Source organism: Lissotriton vulgaris, chromosome 7 (assembly GCF_964263255.1).
Source record: "Lissotriton vulgaris chromosome 7, aLisVul1.2, whole genome shotgun sequence".
NCBI classification, from domain to species: Eukaryota; Metazoa; Chordata; class Amphibia; order Caudata; family Salamandridae; genus Lissotriton; species Lissotriton vulgaris.
In genome coordinates this window covers 242,654,564-242,672,190 of record NC_141695.1, presented here as the reverse complement: position 1 = coordinate 242,672,190, position 17,627 = coordinate 242,654,564, and the positions used below count along the sequence as shown (strand labels likewise).

The 17,627-nt window shown below is 45.3% G+C and overlaps 1 protein-coding gene across 1 annotated transcript in view; it reads right to left on the bottom strand.

Annotated features, from left to right (window-relative positions):
* The window catches only part of LOC147701288 (uncharacterized), a 510,654-nt gene that overhangs the window by 30,402 nt on the left and 462,625 nt on the right, over positions 1 to 17,627 (bottom strand). The window contains exon 8 of the mRNA XM_086928611.1: positions 1,911 to 1,949. Coding sequence (XP_086784737.1) covers positions 1,911 to 1,949 — 39 coding nt within the window. The remainder of the gene's footprint in view (positions 1 to 1,910; positions 1,950 to 17,627) is intronic.

The window sequence follows — 17,627 nt, the reverse complement described above, 5'->3', positions numbered from 1 at the left end:
GCATTTTAGTCTTTAAAGCTGATGTGCACGAAACTACTGGCCATAGTCACGTTAGAAGGAACTTTTGTCCTTCTTCTTGCGGGCATAACATCAATTAATTAATACTATGTCTGGATTCAGGAAGGAGGTTCACTCTTGCCTTCATGTGCAGGTTTAAGGGGGCCTTGCTGGGAGCCGGTAACTCATGATAAAAGAGAAGTGGTGGTCAAATATTTAACCCTTTTGATGACATTCTTTTCGCACTTTTACCTTTGGGAATCTTACTGACAATGGTAAAATGTGTTATTCTCTTGTCCATTTTTTAATTCTTTGCATATTTAGCAATAGCATGCCTATTAAAAAAGGTAGGTAAGTGCTTTACAATGAGTGGTTCAGAAACTCAGCTTACATAGAAACCATAATTTCTGGTAACATCATAATGAAGAGTGAGCTGTAGTATAGCCCACTGTAGATACAATGTTAAAACTGGTTTCCCCCATCACTCCCCCCAAAAAGAAATTGGTGATAAATAGCACATTATACTTCATGCATCTGCATGTATGGTGTATGCTACTGTGTTTCTTCAAGTGAGTTAATTATAAAGATGCCTGTTTTGCAGCACCGGAGCACCATCTCCTAGGACCGACTCACATTGAGCAGTGAGGATCTAATATTAAGGGGATAAAAAAATCTAGAAGCTGCAGATCTCCTATGGCACTGAAATGGGATGTGACCTTTGCACTGTAGTGTACATGCAGATACATGTCTTAATCTGCATTTTTAATGACACTTCAATGTAATTGGTCCACATTTATGTTATTCGCTGGGTTGGCATCAACATTGCATATCATTAAAAGTAACCTTTAACCATGCATATGTCAATGCTTACATTTGTTATTCCTTTCATTTTTTCATTGGAGTGTGAGAGCATCTTTTACCAACGAAGGTTTATTAGCAATACTATTCCTAGGTTGATTCATTTTTAAACCCTTGTGGTGTTTATTACATATTTGCTTCATTACCCTTATTATATGTTATGGTTTTAGTTAATCTTGGTGTGGGCAGTGAAGTTCTTCTGTGTCTGACTCTGGTGCTGCAGTACTAAATTTTTATACACAATGCCTTTGGCGCTGCTTTGAGGAAGGCCTTGCTGCTGAGGCCAGGCTGATACAGGCAAGGGTTTAAATAGTGAAACATTTGACCTCTGTGGGTTGGATTGGATTGCAGCGAATTCATGATTGGCCAGTTCACAGCGTGGAGTCCTACCAGGACTCAAGTAGTTCTAAGCTCATGACAAGGTAATTCCAGATGGCCATTTAGACACCAGCAACAGATAAGTGCTAAAAATACTGCTTCTCCTATGCTGGCACAACTTCACTAACAGAAGAGACATTGGAGGGGCGAATTTGAACTCCTGCCTGCCATGCTTCTTAGGTAAGGCAGGGCTTGGTCACTCCATTTTCCGGCGCTGACATTTTCTATTTGGAAATCCCATCCATGTCACTGGACCTCCCTCCTATTTCCTGTGTGTGCTCCAGAGTTGAGACAGTGAGCAGAATGGTGCAGAGTTTAAGCAACATGTCAAACAAGGACAAGAGGATGTGTCAAATATGATAACTGAATTCAAGGAAGCCTGGGGAGAAAAGAGGAGTAAAGTTGGAGTACTGCAAGTCAAAAGGAGTATCCTCATATGTACAGTGTGTATCCTCTCATTATCTCCCAGTTCCTCCTAAAAAACATACGTTAGAGCAGTACACGCTTGGTCTCCCCCAGCAGCACTGTGACCAGGAGCCATTGCTGATGACGCACAAAGAAACAGAACAGTGACGTTCATGAACCACGCAGAGTCTGTGTTGTGACAGTACTGGAGGACTCACCTGATGATACGGCTAACACTGTCTGCGGTCATACTACCCTCCTCTGTTACTTACCATAGGTGAAGCGATCCCACTTGTCTGCATTGCCTGGTTCTGTAAAGGAGAAACAGTGTTGATCAGGTGACTGCGTCAAAATGTTTCTACTGGATGGTTTTTTGAAAAAAATATTTTTATTGTGATGTCTATGGCATCAAAAAACAGGTTTATTAGCATGCCTGTCTGGAAGAACATACAGCACAGGGGACTACAGAAGAACCACTTTACTTTTTATTACATACAAATAGAAATAACATTGCTTTCTTCTGTGCTTTTCACACTTCTGAGCTTTGAATTTAACAGGAGCTACAGTTACCCTATCTAATGGAACTCAGTTTATTGCTCGCAGAAATATGAACAGATCTGTTGGCCCTGCATGGATCAAGCATATACCAAACATGTCTAACAGATGCTATGAGTTGCTATTTGTATGTCATATTACTTTCATAAGTAACCAGCCCATATATAAGGTTTCATTTTAGACAATTAACTCCCCTGAATTACTTTTAAAGATCAGATGCAAGTTCTCGGTCCCTGTGTCTGCTCCCTGCACAGCGGTGGCCTACTCAGGTAAGCATGATGGGCGGTGGGGAGGGGCGCGGCAAGGGGGAAGTCAACAGATGGCGGAATAGGCATCATTTATTTATTTAATTCTACCTACTGCGTTGTCTGTCGACTTCTCCAGCTCCCACTCGCCCCCCACGTGCTAACCTGCGCCAGGATCTGCTGTTATTGCACCCGCTCAGCCTGCTTGCCTCCAATATGTGCAGAGGGAGGTACATAGCAGCCTTTATGAGCTCACGCTCAGCAGGAAAGCCCTAGATGCAAGAAATCATAGGCTTATTCATGGGGCAGAAGATATAATTACGTATTTTATAATGTTCCTGTTCAGGCAAAAGAGCAAAAGGTCCCTGGCTAGATCAGCCAGACCTTTTGATCAAGCCCCTCCTAATTTGTATATCGAACCGCTGATATGTTGTCAATATGTAGATGAACACAACAGTTTGCCCTACTTTGTACCATATGTTGGACTGCGAAGGAACCTGTGAGACGCTCTACGTAACTTCTATGCAGCCAAGTTTCTTCTTGAGATCATTTCCTACCCAAAGAACCTGCCTGCATGGGGCTTCACAAACTAACTTGCTAGGGTCTGAGACTAAAGTGATATTGGGATTTGTGCCACAAACAGATTTTCCATTTGAAGCCTCCATATGGGAGCCACTAATCCAAGACCTCTATTGCATCTTCCCTTAAAATAAAGCTGAGCAGCGGAGACCTCTACTAAAATGCAGTTCTTTGAGGTGCTGTAGAGTCCTGTAGTGTAGAACAGCGGCAAGAATGGTCTGAATGGACTCAGCCAACAAACCCACTATCCCTGCAAGCATTTGAAGAGAGAATCTTGGGGCATATTATCAAGAATGGGCGTTACATTATCGCCGCTTTTCTCGTCAGGAAACTGCCGATAAAGCGCGATAATGGGCTTGATAATATGCTCTATGAATTCCAATCGAAGCTCATGTTAGATGTGAAGACATCTAACATGGGCTTCGGTTCGGTTATGAATCGGTAAATTAGAAGGAGGGAGATGTAGCTAATTTTTAATTTAGAATTACCGAATCGTTAACATTCGGTATTTACCGATTCGGTAAATACCGAATCGGTATTGCCCATTGATTCCTATGGGCCTTGAAGCCCATAGGAATCAATGGGCAATACCGATTCGGTATTTACCGAATTGGTAAATACTGAATCCTTCAAGGGTGCAGGGGGTGTCACTTTGACACCCTCTAGCACCCCAAGTACAGGCTTGTGTGCCATGTGGCACACATACATGCCCTAAGGGCATGTCTGTGTGTTACATTGCACAGGTGTGCATGCACAGATGTGCACGCACACCTGAATTCGGTATTTTACCACCCAATAGGATTGGGTGGTAAAATACCGACTCTTAAGGGCCTATAGGTGGAATGTCCATTGAGCACCATTGAGCCTAGAGACGCGCCTACAGTCCCAATCAGACGCCCCGTTTCCTGGGCGTCCCACGCATAGAGAAGCACCCAGGCCCCTCGAATACCAGCAAGGCAGTGGCACGACAAGCATGATCACAGGAGTGGAGAGGGGAGTGACTATCACAAACATGGTCCCCTCACACAAACGGCAAGAAAATAACTCCCATAGCCGGATTGCCCAAACAAGAGCATGAGTGCAGCAGGGGGAGCCTTGAGTACTCCTCCAGGTAACAAGACAAAATATCGAATTCAAAATATAGAATTACCAAAATATCGAAGTGAAAATATAGAATGGACAAAATATTGAATGGACAGAATATAGTGGTGAAAAATATCGAATTGAAGCAAAGTAATTTAATATTGAATAGTAATTTTTACCCCTATGCTATCCAACGCTTTCCCTACTGTTGCACTCTCTGGAGTGGGAATAGTAATTTTTATCCCTACGCTATCCAACGCTTTCCCTACTGTTGCACTCTCTGGAATGGGAATAGTAATTTTTACCCCTACGCTATCCAATGCTTTCCCTACTGTTGCACTCTCTGGAGTGGGAATAGTAATTTTTACCTCTCTCACTGACAATCACATTTACCCTTTGCCAAGTATTGGATATATCGCAAGGTAAAATAGACATTCCTCAGGTCAAAAGCAACTTCCGAGGGAACAAAACAGCGCTGGACATACTGCACGCATGCGCTGGGAAACTCTGCCATCCCTCGCGCATGCGCAATAATGTAACTCTTAGATCTGAGCATGCGAATCCTAGTAGGTGCTACTCACGCATGCGCACACCTCCTAGACGGAACCGCAGGGCTGACAACTGATCGTTCTCGCCAGATCTGCCCAAAAAGGACCTACAATTAACTTATAATTAACCTATCTTCAGCAGAACCACCCAACTAATGGCGGATCACCCTTATATGGGCACATAATTACATCCGGTTTAACGCTAATGAGGTCGAACCACTAATTGAAAACCAGGTATAAATACCAAACACCCCAGAGTTTCCAACTCAGTCCGGCGGAGCAGCGTGTGGGGTAAGACGGAGGACAACTCATCCCGAGTTTGTGAGTATAGAGTGTGCAATACAAGCATTCCTAAGACTAACGAAGTAAGTAAGGAACCATATTAAAATCTACATTGTTTTTTACCTAGATTGCACAATAGCAATCACCCCCCAGATGTTCTTAAATGCTCATAAAGCAAGCAAGCAATACTTAATAAGTATGACCACAACTTCCTTTACATCCTTTGAGTGTATGTGTTTCTGTGTTGTATGTCTTGTCAGTTTTCTTTTACAGGGCCAATTGAGCGAATGGTTTGTTCAAGGTGACTGCACCTGTATGAGCTACCCACTACCAGGGTGACCATTTTCTTTTTCTTTTTCTTTTCCCTCTCTCAGGTCATGCAATTTGTATTGAACTTGAGCCAAACCGCTGTATGCACATTATAGCCTGTATTTTTTTACACATATTTATTTTTTCACATTTTGTTATTAACACAAATTTTTGTGACAAAACTAGTGAAACGTGAGTAAGTTGGGGAAGTAGGGCCCCCTTCCTGAAGAAGGAGCGTAAGCTCCGAACCATGTCGACGCACACATGAGGTACTGTCCATTAACACGACAGGTCCAACCTCGCACTTCACTTCTTTTAGTACTACCAGCCCGGGGTTGTGAATAAAGTTTTTTTCCATAAAACCCACGAGCCAGGTATCTTTTTAATCCTTCACTAAATCCCACCACTCACATAAAATATCCCTATCACATGCATCACATGCACCACACATAGTCATAACTACAAGTGCTCCCGCGTAGTCGTAGGTTGTAGCACGCCGCATCCCCTTAGAGGGGTGCGAAGACCCCTATGATGAAGCATGACACCAAGGGGCCTTTTGGTGTTTGAGGGGTATTTTAAAAAACACTAAGTGCTCCCTAACACTCTCAGTAGGATTCCTTTTGTTTATGTAACTAGGCTTATCTCAGAGGCAGTGTGTAAAGCATTTGTGAACACATACAGTAACACAGTGAAACACTACGTACGGACACAACATCAGTTTTGAAAAATAAGTAATCTTTATCTAATCATGCACAACCACAAAAATCCACAATACAGTACTAATATAGGTTCTTCAGTGTTAGAAATAGTTCAGTTCAATGCAAGTTGTTAATGCCACACTTTTCCAACAAGGTACCTTAGACGCGTTACGCAAAACAAACAAAACTCCCACACTATTGTGGCAAACGCTTCCCTAACACTCTCAGTAGGATTCCTTTTGTTTATGTAACTAAGTCTGTGGAGTAAGAATTCTACTTTGTTACTCTACCTCCCTTTTTTTTGTTTATTTGTATCTGAGATAAGCCTGTCTGCTCGTGCCAAGCTACCAAAGGAGTGAGCAGGAGTTATTTTAGGAGTGTATCCCTCTTTCCCTGACTAGAAGCAAGGGTCCCGATTTGGACAGAGGTGCAAACCATTGCCGACTAGAGACCCCATTTATAACAGGTGATACACAGGGTTAGTAAGTATGTTTTAAAGATCAGCTATGGGGAGTGCATAGGGGTAGAAAGGAGATTCCAGGGGTAAGTTTTGAGTAAATGACATTAATTTAAGTTAAATAAAATTAAATATAGCTAAATTATAATATTAATGTATATTTTTAATATTATCAATATTATAATGTTTTTGCCATTACATTTAAAATATATATATATATATATATATAATTGTTTTTCATTACAAACACAACATCCACAATCATATCAGATTACCAGCAGGGTCACCTCTCTTGGTGCAATTGCATGGAATAATTTCTTCCTACTAGGCTTGTTTACATATCAAAGTTACCATGTTGTAATTCTTTAGTACTATTATCTATTTGGTTACAGCCTCAGTTTACATTTGCTCCATGTTATCATATGTCTCTTTGTCGTCCAAGATCTGCATTTCCTGGATTATTTGCCGCCTCACTCCCTATCCCAGTTGATGTGAACAAAGACTGATCAAGTTTCACAGCATTTCCTGGCCATGGCTCTATCACTTTTCCAATGTGTCTACCTGGCTCAGGTCACTCAGCTTTCCGCTCCATTGCTCCCTAGTACTATAGCAGCCTCCTTATATACTGTCGGTTCAGGGAGTACCCAGCGGCACATCCAGGGACTCACTATTCGACTCTGGTTCTGGTATTGTCAACAACGCAACCAGTCCTTCCCATGCTTTTGCGGGTTCCAGTGATTTCTCATTGTTAGCTCTCCTAGCATGCTGGAACCGGACCACACTCTCGCTAACTGCCCAGATAGTGAACTCTCTCCTCTGACGCTCAATACTGGGTCCTCGCCTGGCTTTCCATTGCTTCATTAATTCCCTCTTGGCTAGCAATAACCCCAGGTCGAGGAACTTACTTGTGATTTTAGTCCGCGCAGTGTGAGGAAACCAGTGCAATAAACATGCTCCCATGTCTGGTTCTATTTGCCTATCTGTCACTCCGCACAGTACCTCAACCACCTGCTCCCAGTCCGTTCCCAACTGCGGGCAACTCCACATCATATGGAGGAAGTCTGCCGCATCTGATTGGCATCGGGGGCATCGGGCCGTATCCACATTGAAATATTTATTTATACGTGCTGGGGTTAAGTACGTCCTATGTAATACATAACTATGAATAAGCTGAAATCTGGCATTACGCATGCTTTTCCATGCTCTTTCCACTATTTTAGCCCATGTCTTTTCCGGAATGTCTTTGCCCAGATCCGCTTCCCATTTCCCCTGCAACTGGCTTAGCGGTTGCAGTCCCTCTTCCACCATTCGTCTATATAAGCACGTTATGGCTTTGACTGTTCCTGCTGTCATCATGACATATTGACATGTTAATGATGTCTGTTGCTCAGATAACCCTCCTCCCCAATGCAGATGAATTGCTGACACTAGGGTGACATGCAGCAAGAAGTCGCCCCTCGGTAAGTCATATCTTTCTTGTAATGCTTGATACGGTATAAGAACCCCTCTTCATATAAGTACACAATTATTTCCAGCCCTCGCTCCTCCCACACAGTCAGCGCGCGGTCCATTCCCCGCTGCGCGGGAGAGCCGTGCACATGCCCAGCGGAATCTCCAGGGCATATGGACTAGTGGACCCCCCATTCACTGGGTTCGGTTCTAGCATAGTCTCAGTGCTCGCTTTTTGTGGGTGAATGTGCCAATTTGCATCCTCTGGCAAAGGACAACATAGGATAACAGATGTTGTGGGAACCATCGGTCCATTGGGTTATCCTGGCCCCTGAACTCCCTAGCTACTGCTTGGGTGAGCCACTGCAATTGTTCAGCCAAGTAATAAAATTCAAAGTCTGGGACCGCCCATCCACCATCAGCCCGGGGTCACATCATCATGGCGAGTGCTACTCGCCTTCTTCCGCTCCCCCATAAAAACTCCCCTGTCATGGAGCAAAGTGTCCTGAACACCGACCCCGGAATCCAGATCGGGAACGTCCTGAAATAATATAGCAGTCTGGGCAACGCCACCATCTTCAAAAGTGCCACTCGGCCTGCTAGAGATAGCGGCAGCATTCCCCAGAATGCCATGCTCCATTTGATCCCTTGCACCGCTCCGCCCACATTACCTTCCAAAAGGTCCTCCTGTCCATGGTAGATATTGATCCCTAAATAAGGAAAACAGTGAGGTTCTCACCGTATGCTATCCAGATGCCCAGGTTCCTCCATTTCCCGGTGTACCGGGAAAAGGTAAGTATTCGTCCAGTTCACCCTTAGCCCTGAAACCTCACCAAACCTCCACAGGAGCCACTTCACTTCAGATAACGTCTCTCCTGGAGCTGCCAGGAACATGAGCAGGTCATCAGCGTAAAGCGCAATGTACTGCATTTCTCCGATCAATTCCAGGCCCATATAATGCTATCCTGACCTAGCTCGCACGGCCAGGGGCTCAATCGCGAGCGTGAACAGCAGTGGAGATAGTGAGCAACCTTGTTTCATCCCGCGCTCCACCAAACAGGGCGATGATACTATTGACCCTGTCTGCACTCGGGCTGTCGCTAACTTGTGTAGTATCTGGGTCCACCCCACGAATGCCTCTCCCAGGCCCATCTGTTGCATGACTTGGAAAAGTAACGGCCATTCCAGGCTATCAAATGCCTTCGACCAATAGAACCATCGCGGTAAAGGGTAGTCCATGGTCCACCGCCAGAATACGAAGCAGTCACCGTATATTACTAGACGTGTTCCATTTCAGAATAAAACCCGCCTGATCCCGATGGACCAGCTGCGACATGTATGGGAGGAGCTGTGACGCAAGGATGCAACTCAAGATTTTGTAATCCATCGTCAGCATTGAAAGCGGATGATATGCTGTCATGTCGGATGGTTCCCTCCCCAGTTTCAGGAGGGGAACAATATTAGCCTCTTGAGTGGTCACTGGTAACTGTCCCACCTTCTGTGTCTCCTGATACATCGCTTGTAAGCGTGGCACTAAATCATCCACATACTTAGAGTAGAAATCTATTGGTAGACCATCCACCCCGGGTGTTTTTTACATGCCATATGCTTGATCGCACTCCTGATTTCTCCAACCGTGATCTCTCGGCCAAGCGAATCTTCCCGCTTTTCCCCAAGTGTGAGAAGTTAGCCTGGTATATGATGTCCACTATTCTGGTGAGCACCTTGCACCAGTCTAAACGATCCTTATGATGGTGGTTGTAAAGTCAACCTTATAGAGCAGCTATCCTAGTGGTAGCATGGACCAGCAGTCTAAGACTTCAGAGAGCATGTGAAGCCAGCTGTTTTACCAATTATAAACCCTTGAATATCAAATGAAAGGACACCACACAAGGTATATATCAAAATATATATGTATTTATTACTAACACAACCCCTCTGAACTCTTTATGAGGTCAGAGATCGAGATACATCACAAGTTACTCATTAAGCATACTTTAAGTTGCACAAATACAATTCTGCCCTAGGGGCCTCACAAACCATACACTAAGTAAGTGGTATAAGAACCACTTCAGGAACAGTGAATAGGCCTAGATCCTAGGGAATCTCTGGGACTACACTGAACAACCAAGGGATTGGACGTAGGAGGCCCACGGGAGACACGTGCAGTGTCTAAACACAGTCGCGAGTTACCATAGCATTATTATGGGAACGTAAAAGTTACAAAGTAGTAGATTAAGGACACTTCCGGATGGACTACGGTAAAACCCTGTTAATCTAGGACACTTTGAGAGTCAACACCCACGGGAGCACCGGAGGGCTCGAGTTACCTCACCCAGGGATGCCGGGTGCATATGTGTCTTTTCGTGTCGGGTTTTGTCGCTGTTTCCTATGGAGAGCTGCAAAGAAGTGCTGCAGGCGACCAGGAGAAAAGTGTCCGGGTGGATCCAAGGGTGGATCGAAGCTGTGAAGAACCTGAAAGCAGAGGGGACAGAGTCTGGGTCACTAGCCAGTGACCAGGAAGGAACCATAAAGGAACCAGGCGATGTTGAGCTGATTCAGGTGAAGAAGGTGAAGATTGTCTCTGCAGCCACGAGGAACGGGAGGCGTCGACGATGACCAGGAGCTGAATACGAGCTGACCCACAAAGGATCTAGTAGACTGCGGTGTTGGTATCTGGATTGGACCCAATAAGCCTTGGCAAACGCAATCCAAGCAGGAAGGGAAGATTGGCTTCAGTTCAGATCAGCAAGGTCTGGAGAGCTTCTCCTTTGCAGGGAAGCTGGAGCAAGCCTGGAGCAAGCAGGCAAGTGGTATAGTTTTAAAAGAAAGTCTTTGGAGGACTCACTAGCCAACAGGCTAGCAACCAGGAAGACGTGTCAAGCTGAAATGCAGGGGCAGGCCCCATGCAGCACTCATGGAGTGTGGAGGGCTAAGCTTCGGTGCAAACGCTGCTCGGGTGTGGGGCTTCTCAAACCCCAGTGCACAACTTTGAGGATGCCTCAGAAGCTGCACTGGTTAGCAAAGAGCAGGTAGTCCTGGGTGTCCGTTCCCACGTCTTTCGTGTCCGCCACGGGTCTCAGCTTTGCTGTGGATGTGGGTCGGAGTCGGAGAAGTCTGGAAGTCCAGTTCCTGAGTCACTGAGTCTTCGGGTTCTGGTGGGAGCGTCGACAAAGCAAACTGGCAAGTTAATGGTGGTGCCTGTTTGCACAGGGTGGTCACTCCTTGACCGCAAGGGAGATGTCTTCAGTTTTCTTGTCGGTATAGAACATCGAAGGTCCAAGAGTTTCGCTTCAGAGTTTCAGTCCAGGATAATCTAATGTCTCAAGACACAGTTCATATCTTTATACTAATTTAAGGGGCTGGATTACCTGCTAGGTCCCTCCTATGGGTGGACCCTGAGAAGGCGGTGGTTACACCCCTTTCCCTTTGTACAGTTCCGCTCCAGAGCGGGACTGGAGTGCCCCAGCAACTGGTTTGAACCGGGCTATGCATGGAGCACCTTGTGTGCCCCAGGCAGTGTCTGGAAAAGCATATTTCCATTGAATCAACCCTGCCCCAATACACTACAGGCTGTTTGGAGAGGTGCTAGCACCTCCCTCGAGAGGAAACGTATTGTCCAGGCCTCCCTTGCTCGTGTCTATGGCAGCAGCATCCATTTTGTGATGCTGAGGCTCTGTTTAACTTTAACCGGGTAAAGCAGTAACTACGGCCACATGCATCATTGCACCTGTTTGCGATTCCTAATTTGCGAAAATTAAGGAATCGCAATTTAGAAATCTCAAACGGCAATTCATGAAAAAATCGCATTTATTTTTGCGATTCGGTATTTTTCCTTAATTGCGATTCACAATTTGTGAATCGCAATTAAGGAAAACCCTTCCCATTCATTCCTATGGGCCAAATGGCCCATAGGAATGAATGGGAAGGCATTCACATTTTGCGAATTTCAAATTACAATTCGCAAAATGTGAATGCAATTTCAAGGGTGCAGGGGAGGTCCAAAGAACCCCTCCCTGCACCCCTGAAATGTAATTTTAAATGCAATTTACACACACACATGCCCAAGGGAATGTGTGTGTGTAAATTAAAAGTATCAAAAATGCAATTTGTGCATATTTGAAAGTTTTCGGTAAATTAGCATGAAGTTCAACTTCATGCTAATTTACCACTTCCAAATTGCGAATTCGTAAATAAAAAATGATAATGCATTGCATTTAAGAAATCTGAAATTTCTTAAATGCAATTGCAATTTTAGAAATCGCAACATGGTTGCGATTTCTAAAAATGTGAAATGCATGATGCATTCCAAATTAGTCAATTGCATTCGCAAACGGACAAAAATTGCGACTCGCACCGTTTGCGAATGCAATTGACTATGATGCATGTGGGCACACATGTCTTCTCCCACTAAAAGAGTGGAATTTTACCCCCGCCGCCAGTACTGGCCGTGGGGGAGGTAGTATTCCAAAGTGTTTGACACCTTACACAACATGTTTTGATAAAACCAAACCAAAGTTAGCATTAACCGCGAGGATTATAATGCACTTAAGAGTATATGGTATGGCTATATCATACAACAGCTATAAGGACATGGTTCTGAAAGCTGCAGAAGGGCTCAGCTCATGCTAGAGCACCCTCTCACATAAAACCAATCACTCTGCCTCCAGGATTGTCAAGGCCTGCCATAGGAGAATAGGTGCAGAGCACATGCCCTGTTTCAGTTCATCAAATGCCGCTTGACAGCTTACTGTCCACTGAACTTTCTTTGGCATTTTCTTTGAGGTTAAGTCATTAAGTGGTGTCACAATGGACCCATAGTTCTTAACAAACGTCCTGTAGTAACCAGATAGGCCCAAGAAAGCTCTGACCTGTGTCTGGTTGGTTGGAGGAGTCAAGTCCTTTATGGTCTGGATCTTGCTCTCCACTCTGACCTCCACCTACAAGGTGGCCCAGATACACAACCTTACTCTGCCCTATCTGGCACTTAGTAGCCTTGATAGTTAGGCCTGCCTTTTGCAGGGCCTCCAAAAAATTCTTTAGATGGATCAGGTGATCTTCCTAAGTGGAGCTAAAGACAGCAATATCATCAAGGTAGGCTGCACCGTAGTCATCCAGACCTGAGAGGACGTGGTTCACCAACCTTTTGAATGTAGCTGGTGCATTCTTCAGACCAAAGGGCATCACCACAAATTGGTAATGTCCTCCGGGGGTTGAAAACGCTGTTTTGGCTTTTGTATCTTCAGCTAGTCTGATCTGCCAGTAGCCAGCTGTCAAGTCAAATGTGCTCAAAAACTTGGCAGAAGCCAATCTGTCAATGAGCTCATCTGCCCTAGGTATTGGGTGGGCATCTGTCCTAGTGACAGCATTGAGACCTCTGTAGTCCACACAAAACCTCATCTCTCTCCTACCATCTTGGGTGTGAGGTTTAGGCACTAGGACTACAGGACTGGCCCAGGGCTTCTCTGGGGGCGCAATAACTCCCAACTCCAACATCTTTTTGAACTCTGTCCTGATACAGTCCCTGACATGATCAGGTTGTTGTAGATTTTACTCTTCACAGGCAGACTGTCACCAGTGTCCACCTCATGGGTGCACCAGTTTGTCGGACTTGGAGTCAGTGAAAACATATGTCTCCAGGACTGTAGAACTTGTCTGCAGTCCTGTTGCTGTTGGTCAGTGAGGCTGCCTGCCAAGGCTACACCATCAACTGAACGATCATCAGGGTTCTGAGAAAGCAGGTCTGGGAGAGGGTCACTCTCCTCCTCCTGTCCCTCATCTGTAGCCATGAGCAAGCCCATGTCTGCCCTGTCAACATATGGTTTCAGCCTGTTGACATTTAGCACCCTGTGGGGGCTCCTAGGAGTTCCCAGGTCAATCAAAAAGGTTACCTCTCCTTTCTGTTCAACAACGGTGTGGGGTCCAGACCATGTGCCTTGGAGTGCTGCTGGGGCCACTGGCTCCAACACCCACACTTTCTGTCCTGGCTGGTAAACAGTCAGCACAGCCTTTTGGTCATGCCAGGCTTTTTGGAGTTCCTGGCTAGCCTCAATGTTTTTAGATGCCTTTTTCATGTATTCGGCCACCCTGGAGTGGAGACCAAGTACATAGTCCACAATGTCTTGTTTAGGCTTTTTGAGAGGTAACTCCCATCCTTCATTCACCAGACAAAGGGGTCCTCTTACAGGATGCCCAAACAGAAGTTCAAAAGGGCTGTAGCCAACCCCCTTCTGTGGGACCTTTCTGTAAGCAAACAAAAGGCAGGGCAGAAGGATGTCCATCTTCGCCTAAGCTTTTCAGGTAAACCCTTGATCATGCCCTTTAAGGTCTTGTTAAATCTTTCAACCAGACCATTGCATTGTGAATGGTAGGCTGTGGTGAACTTGTAGTTCACTCAACACTCTTTCCATTTAGCAGTTAGGTACCCAGACATTAAGTTTGCACCTCTGTCTGAGACAACCTCCTTCGGAAAACCCACTCTTGAGAAAACTCCTAGGAGGGCTCTTGCCACCATAGGTGCTGTTGTGGTCCTTTGGGGAATAGCTTCTGGGTATCTGGTGGCATGATCCACTACCACCAGAATAAAACTGTGCCCAGATGCTGTTTGGGGATCCATTGGTTCAACAAGGTCTATCCCAACTCTCTCAAAGGGAACCCCCACCACAGGTAGTGGTATTAGGGGGGCCTTTGTGGTGCCACCTGATTTGCCCCTGACTTGGCAGGTGACACAGGAGCAAAAAAACTCCTTGGTATCTTCTGACATGTTGGGCCAGTGAAAGTGAGGGAAAAGCCTGTCCCAAGTCTTGTTCTGGCCAAGATGTCCTGCTAACGGAATATCATGGTCTGAGGTAAGAAGGAAGCCCCTGAAAGCCAAAGGTATGACCAACCTCCTGGAAGCACCAGGCTTGGGGTCTCTAGCCTCTGAATACAGGAGCCCTTCATCCCAATAAGTTCTATGGGTACCTGTAGCATTCCCAGAAGCCTCAGCAGTAGCTTGCTGTCTGAGGGGTTCAAGAGAGGGGCAGTTTAATTGCGCCTGCCTCAGGTCTGCCCTTGAAGGTCCCCCTGTCCCACAAAACTCAACCAGATCAGACTCAAGCTCTTCTAGGACAGTTCCTTCTTGGGTCTCACAGTCAGCTTCCTGGGAAGACTGATCCTCATCCTTAGGCAAGGGGGAAGGCACTGCCTTAACCCTACTGCTCTTTCTCTTGGTAGGTAACTGGTCCATAGTTTCAGGATCCAGGGCCTGTTCAGTTTCACACTTTTTGGCCTGTGACCTGGTCATGGCAAAGACATGTGCTGATATGCCTAACATCTCTGCATGATTCCTATGCTCCACTTCAGACCAGACTGAAGATTCCAGATCATTGCCCAACAGACATTCTACAGGGAGGTCTGAACTAACAACATCTCTTTTGAGGTCAGTTTCCCCTCCCCAACAGAAATTAACAATTGCCATACTATGGGTGGTAGTGACATTGCTAGCATTGGTCACTAGGTAATTCTCACCTAGTATAAACTGTCCAGGGTCCACAAAGTTAGGCGTCACCATGGTGATACTGGCACATGTGTCCCTGTAGGCCTGAGCCACTTTATTGTTAATCAAAGGAGTCTGTCTGTACTTGCCCAGGTTACTGGGTCTCACAGTAGAGGACATAGCCATGTCCACATCACAGACAATAACAGCTTGAGTTGGTATTCTGAAGAGGCCAGAATCCATCTCAGTTCCCAGTGTTAACCCTACTACACCCGTCTGTTGAGAACCACCACTATTAGCTGTACTAGGGGGAACAGTTGCCTTAGGGGCAATGGTGGCTGGAGCTGCCTCCCTATTGGTGCAATCACTGGTCCAGTGAGTATCACTCTTATAAAAATTACACCATGGTTTCTTTGGACCTTCTTTATTTTTAGATTTCTTGGAACCCCCCTCATTAGAAGCTTTTTGGGGACCTGGCGAAGACTTCTGGTCTTTTGCTTTCTCCCCACCCTTTTGGTCTTGCTTCTTCTGATCAGCACCATGGTTCTGTACCTTCTGCTTCACCCTGGTTCTGACCAATTTGTCTGCCTTCTTGCCCAATTCTTGGGGAGAGGTCAGATCAGAGTCAATCATGTGTTGATGCAATAACTGGTTATGCCAATTATTAAGATTTTGTTTTCTCATAATCAAATATAGAATCCTGTATAGTCTTTGACCTTACTGCCCTGTAAGCAGCCTTCCAGAGCTTTAGTGGCGCAATCTACAAGGTTAGTCCAGTCCTGAGTCTGTGTCTTCTGGGTGTCTCTGAACAGCAACCTATACTGTTCAGTGGTGAAGCCAAACCCATCTAGTAGAGCACTCTTCAGGACAGTGTAGTTGTCAGCATCCTCATCACTAATTGTATGGAGCTTATCTCTTCCTTTATCTGAAAGGGAGAGCCATAGTATAGCTGGCCACTGACTTTGGGGTACCTGCTGTACTTTGCAGGCCCTCTCCAAAGCAGTTATCCATTTGTGGATGTCATCCCCACTCTTGTACGGAGGGACAATCTTACTTAGGTTTTTATGGTCCTGAGACTTTTCCCTATGTCTGGGGATGTTGCTGCCACCGGTGGACTCTAGTCCACACAATTTTCTCTCTCTCTCAAGAGCCAGGGTCTCTTTCTCAAGGGCATTTTCTTGCCTCTTGATTCTAGCTTGGTTTCCCTCATCCTAGCCTCATGCTCCCTTTTCTCAAGGGAAGTCATTCTCCGGAGAGCTGAGGCATCTGACCCTATTAAGTTACCAGAGTGGTGGGATTCTCTGGAAAGGGATCTCCTCCTTCTGTGCTCAGAGTTAAGCCTACTTGGGGGCCTGGATGGGAATCCCTCCCCTCAAGCCCCATGTAGGCTTAGGTTGACCTGGTTAAGTTCTCCAACTTGGACCTGATCAGCATCCTCTTCATCATCATCATCCCCTTGATGGTCATCATGGGAATCTTCTGTTGAGGGATGCCCCCCTCCACTACCTGTCTGATCTGTGGTTGCTGCCTTTTTTGCATCATACTCCACTAAAAGACATATTGGTGTCTCAGAGTTGGACTCTGTCCTTGTTTCAGTTTCCTGAGTGAACATAAACTTCTAAGTTCATTAAAAGTAAATGTATCATAGTGAGAAGGTGCCTTGGGAAGGTCAACTTCTACAGGGAGAGATCCACTAGGCTCTCCTCTTAAGGACATTTTCTAGTGAGGTGTGGTGTGTGCACTTACCTACACTAAGTGGTATCTACTAGATTATCTCTAGGAGTTGTAGTCAGGGTGTGCTAAGCCCTTTGCTCTACAACAACTAAGTTCAGTATTATAAGACTTGATTTATATGTACCTCTAGGTACATTAATGTGATCTTTCAAATGATATCCTAAAATGATATGGTAAAACAACAGCAAGCTCTTATCCCAACCGCTGCACACCAATGTGGGAAGTTAGCCTGGTATATGATGTCCACTATTATAGTGGGCACCTTGCCTCAGTCTAAACGACCCTTATGATGGTGGTTGTAAAGTCAACCTTATAGATCAGCTATCCTAGTGGTAGCATGGACCAGCAGTCTTAGGCTAAAACTTCAGAGAGCATGTGAAGCCAGCACTTTACTAATTATAACCCCTTGAATATCAAATGAAAGAACAAGGTATATATCAAAATATATATGTATTTATTACTAACACAACCCCTCTGAACTCTTTATGAGGTCAGAGATCGATATACATCACAAGTTACTCATTAAGCATACTTTAAGTTGCACAAATATATTTCTGCCCTAGGGGCCTCACG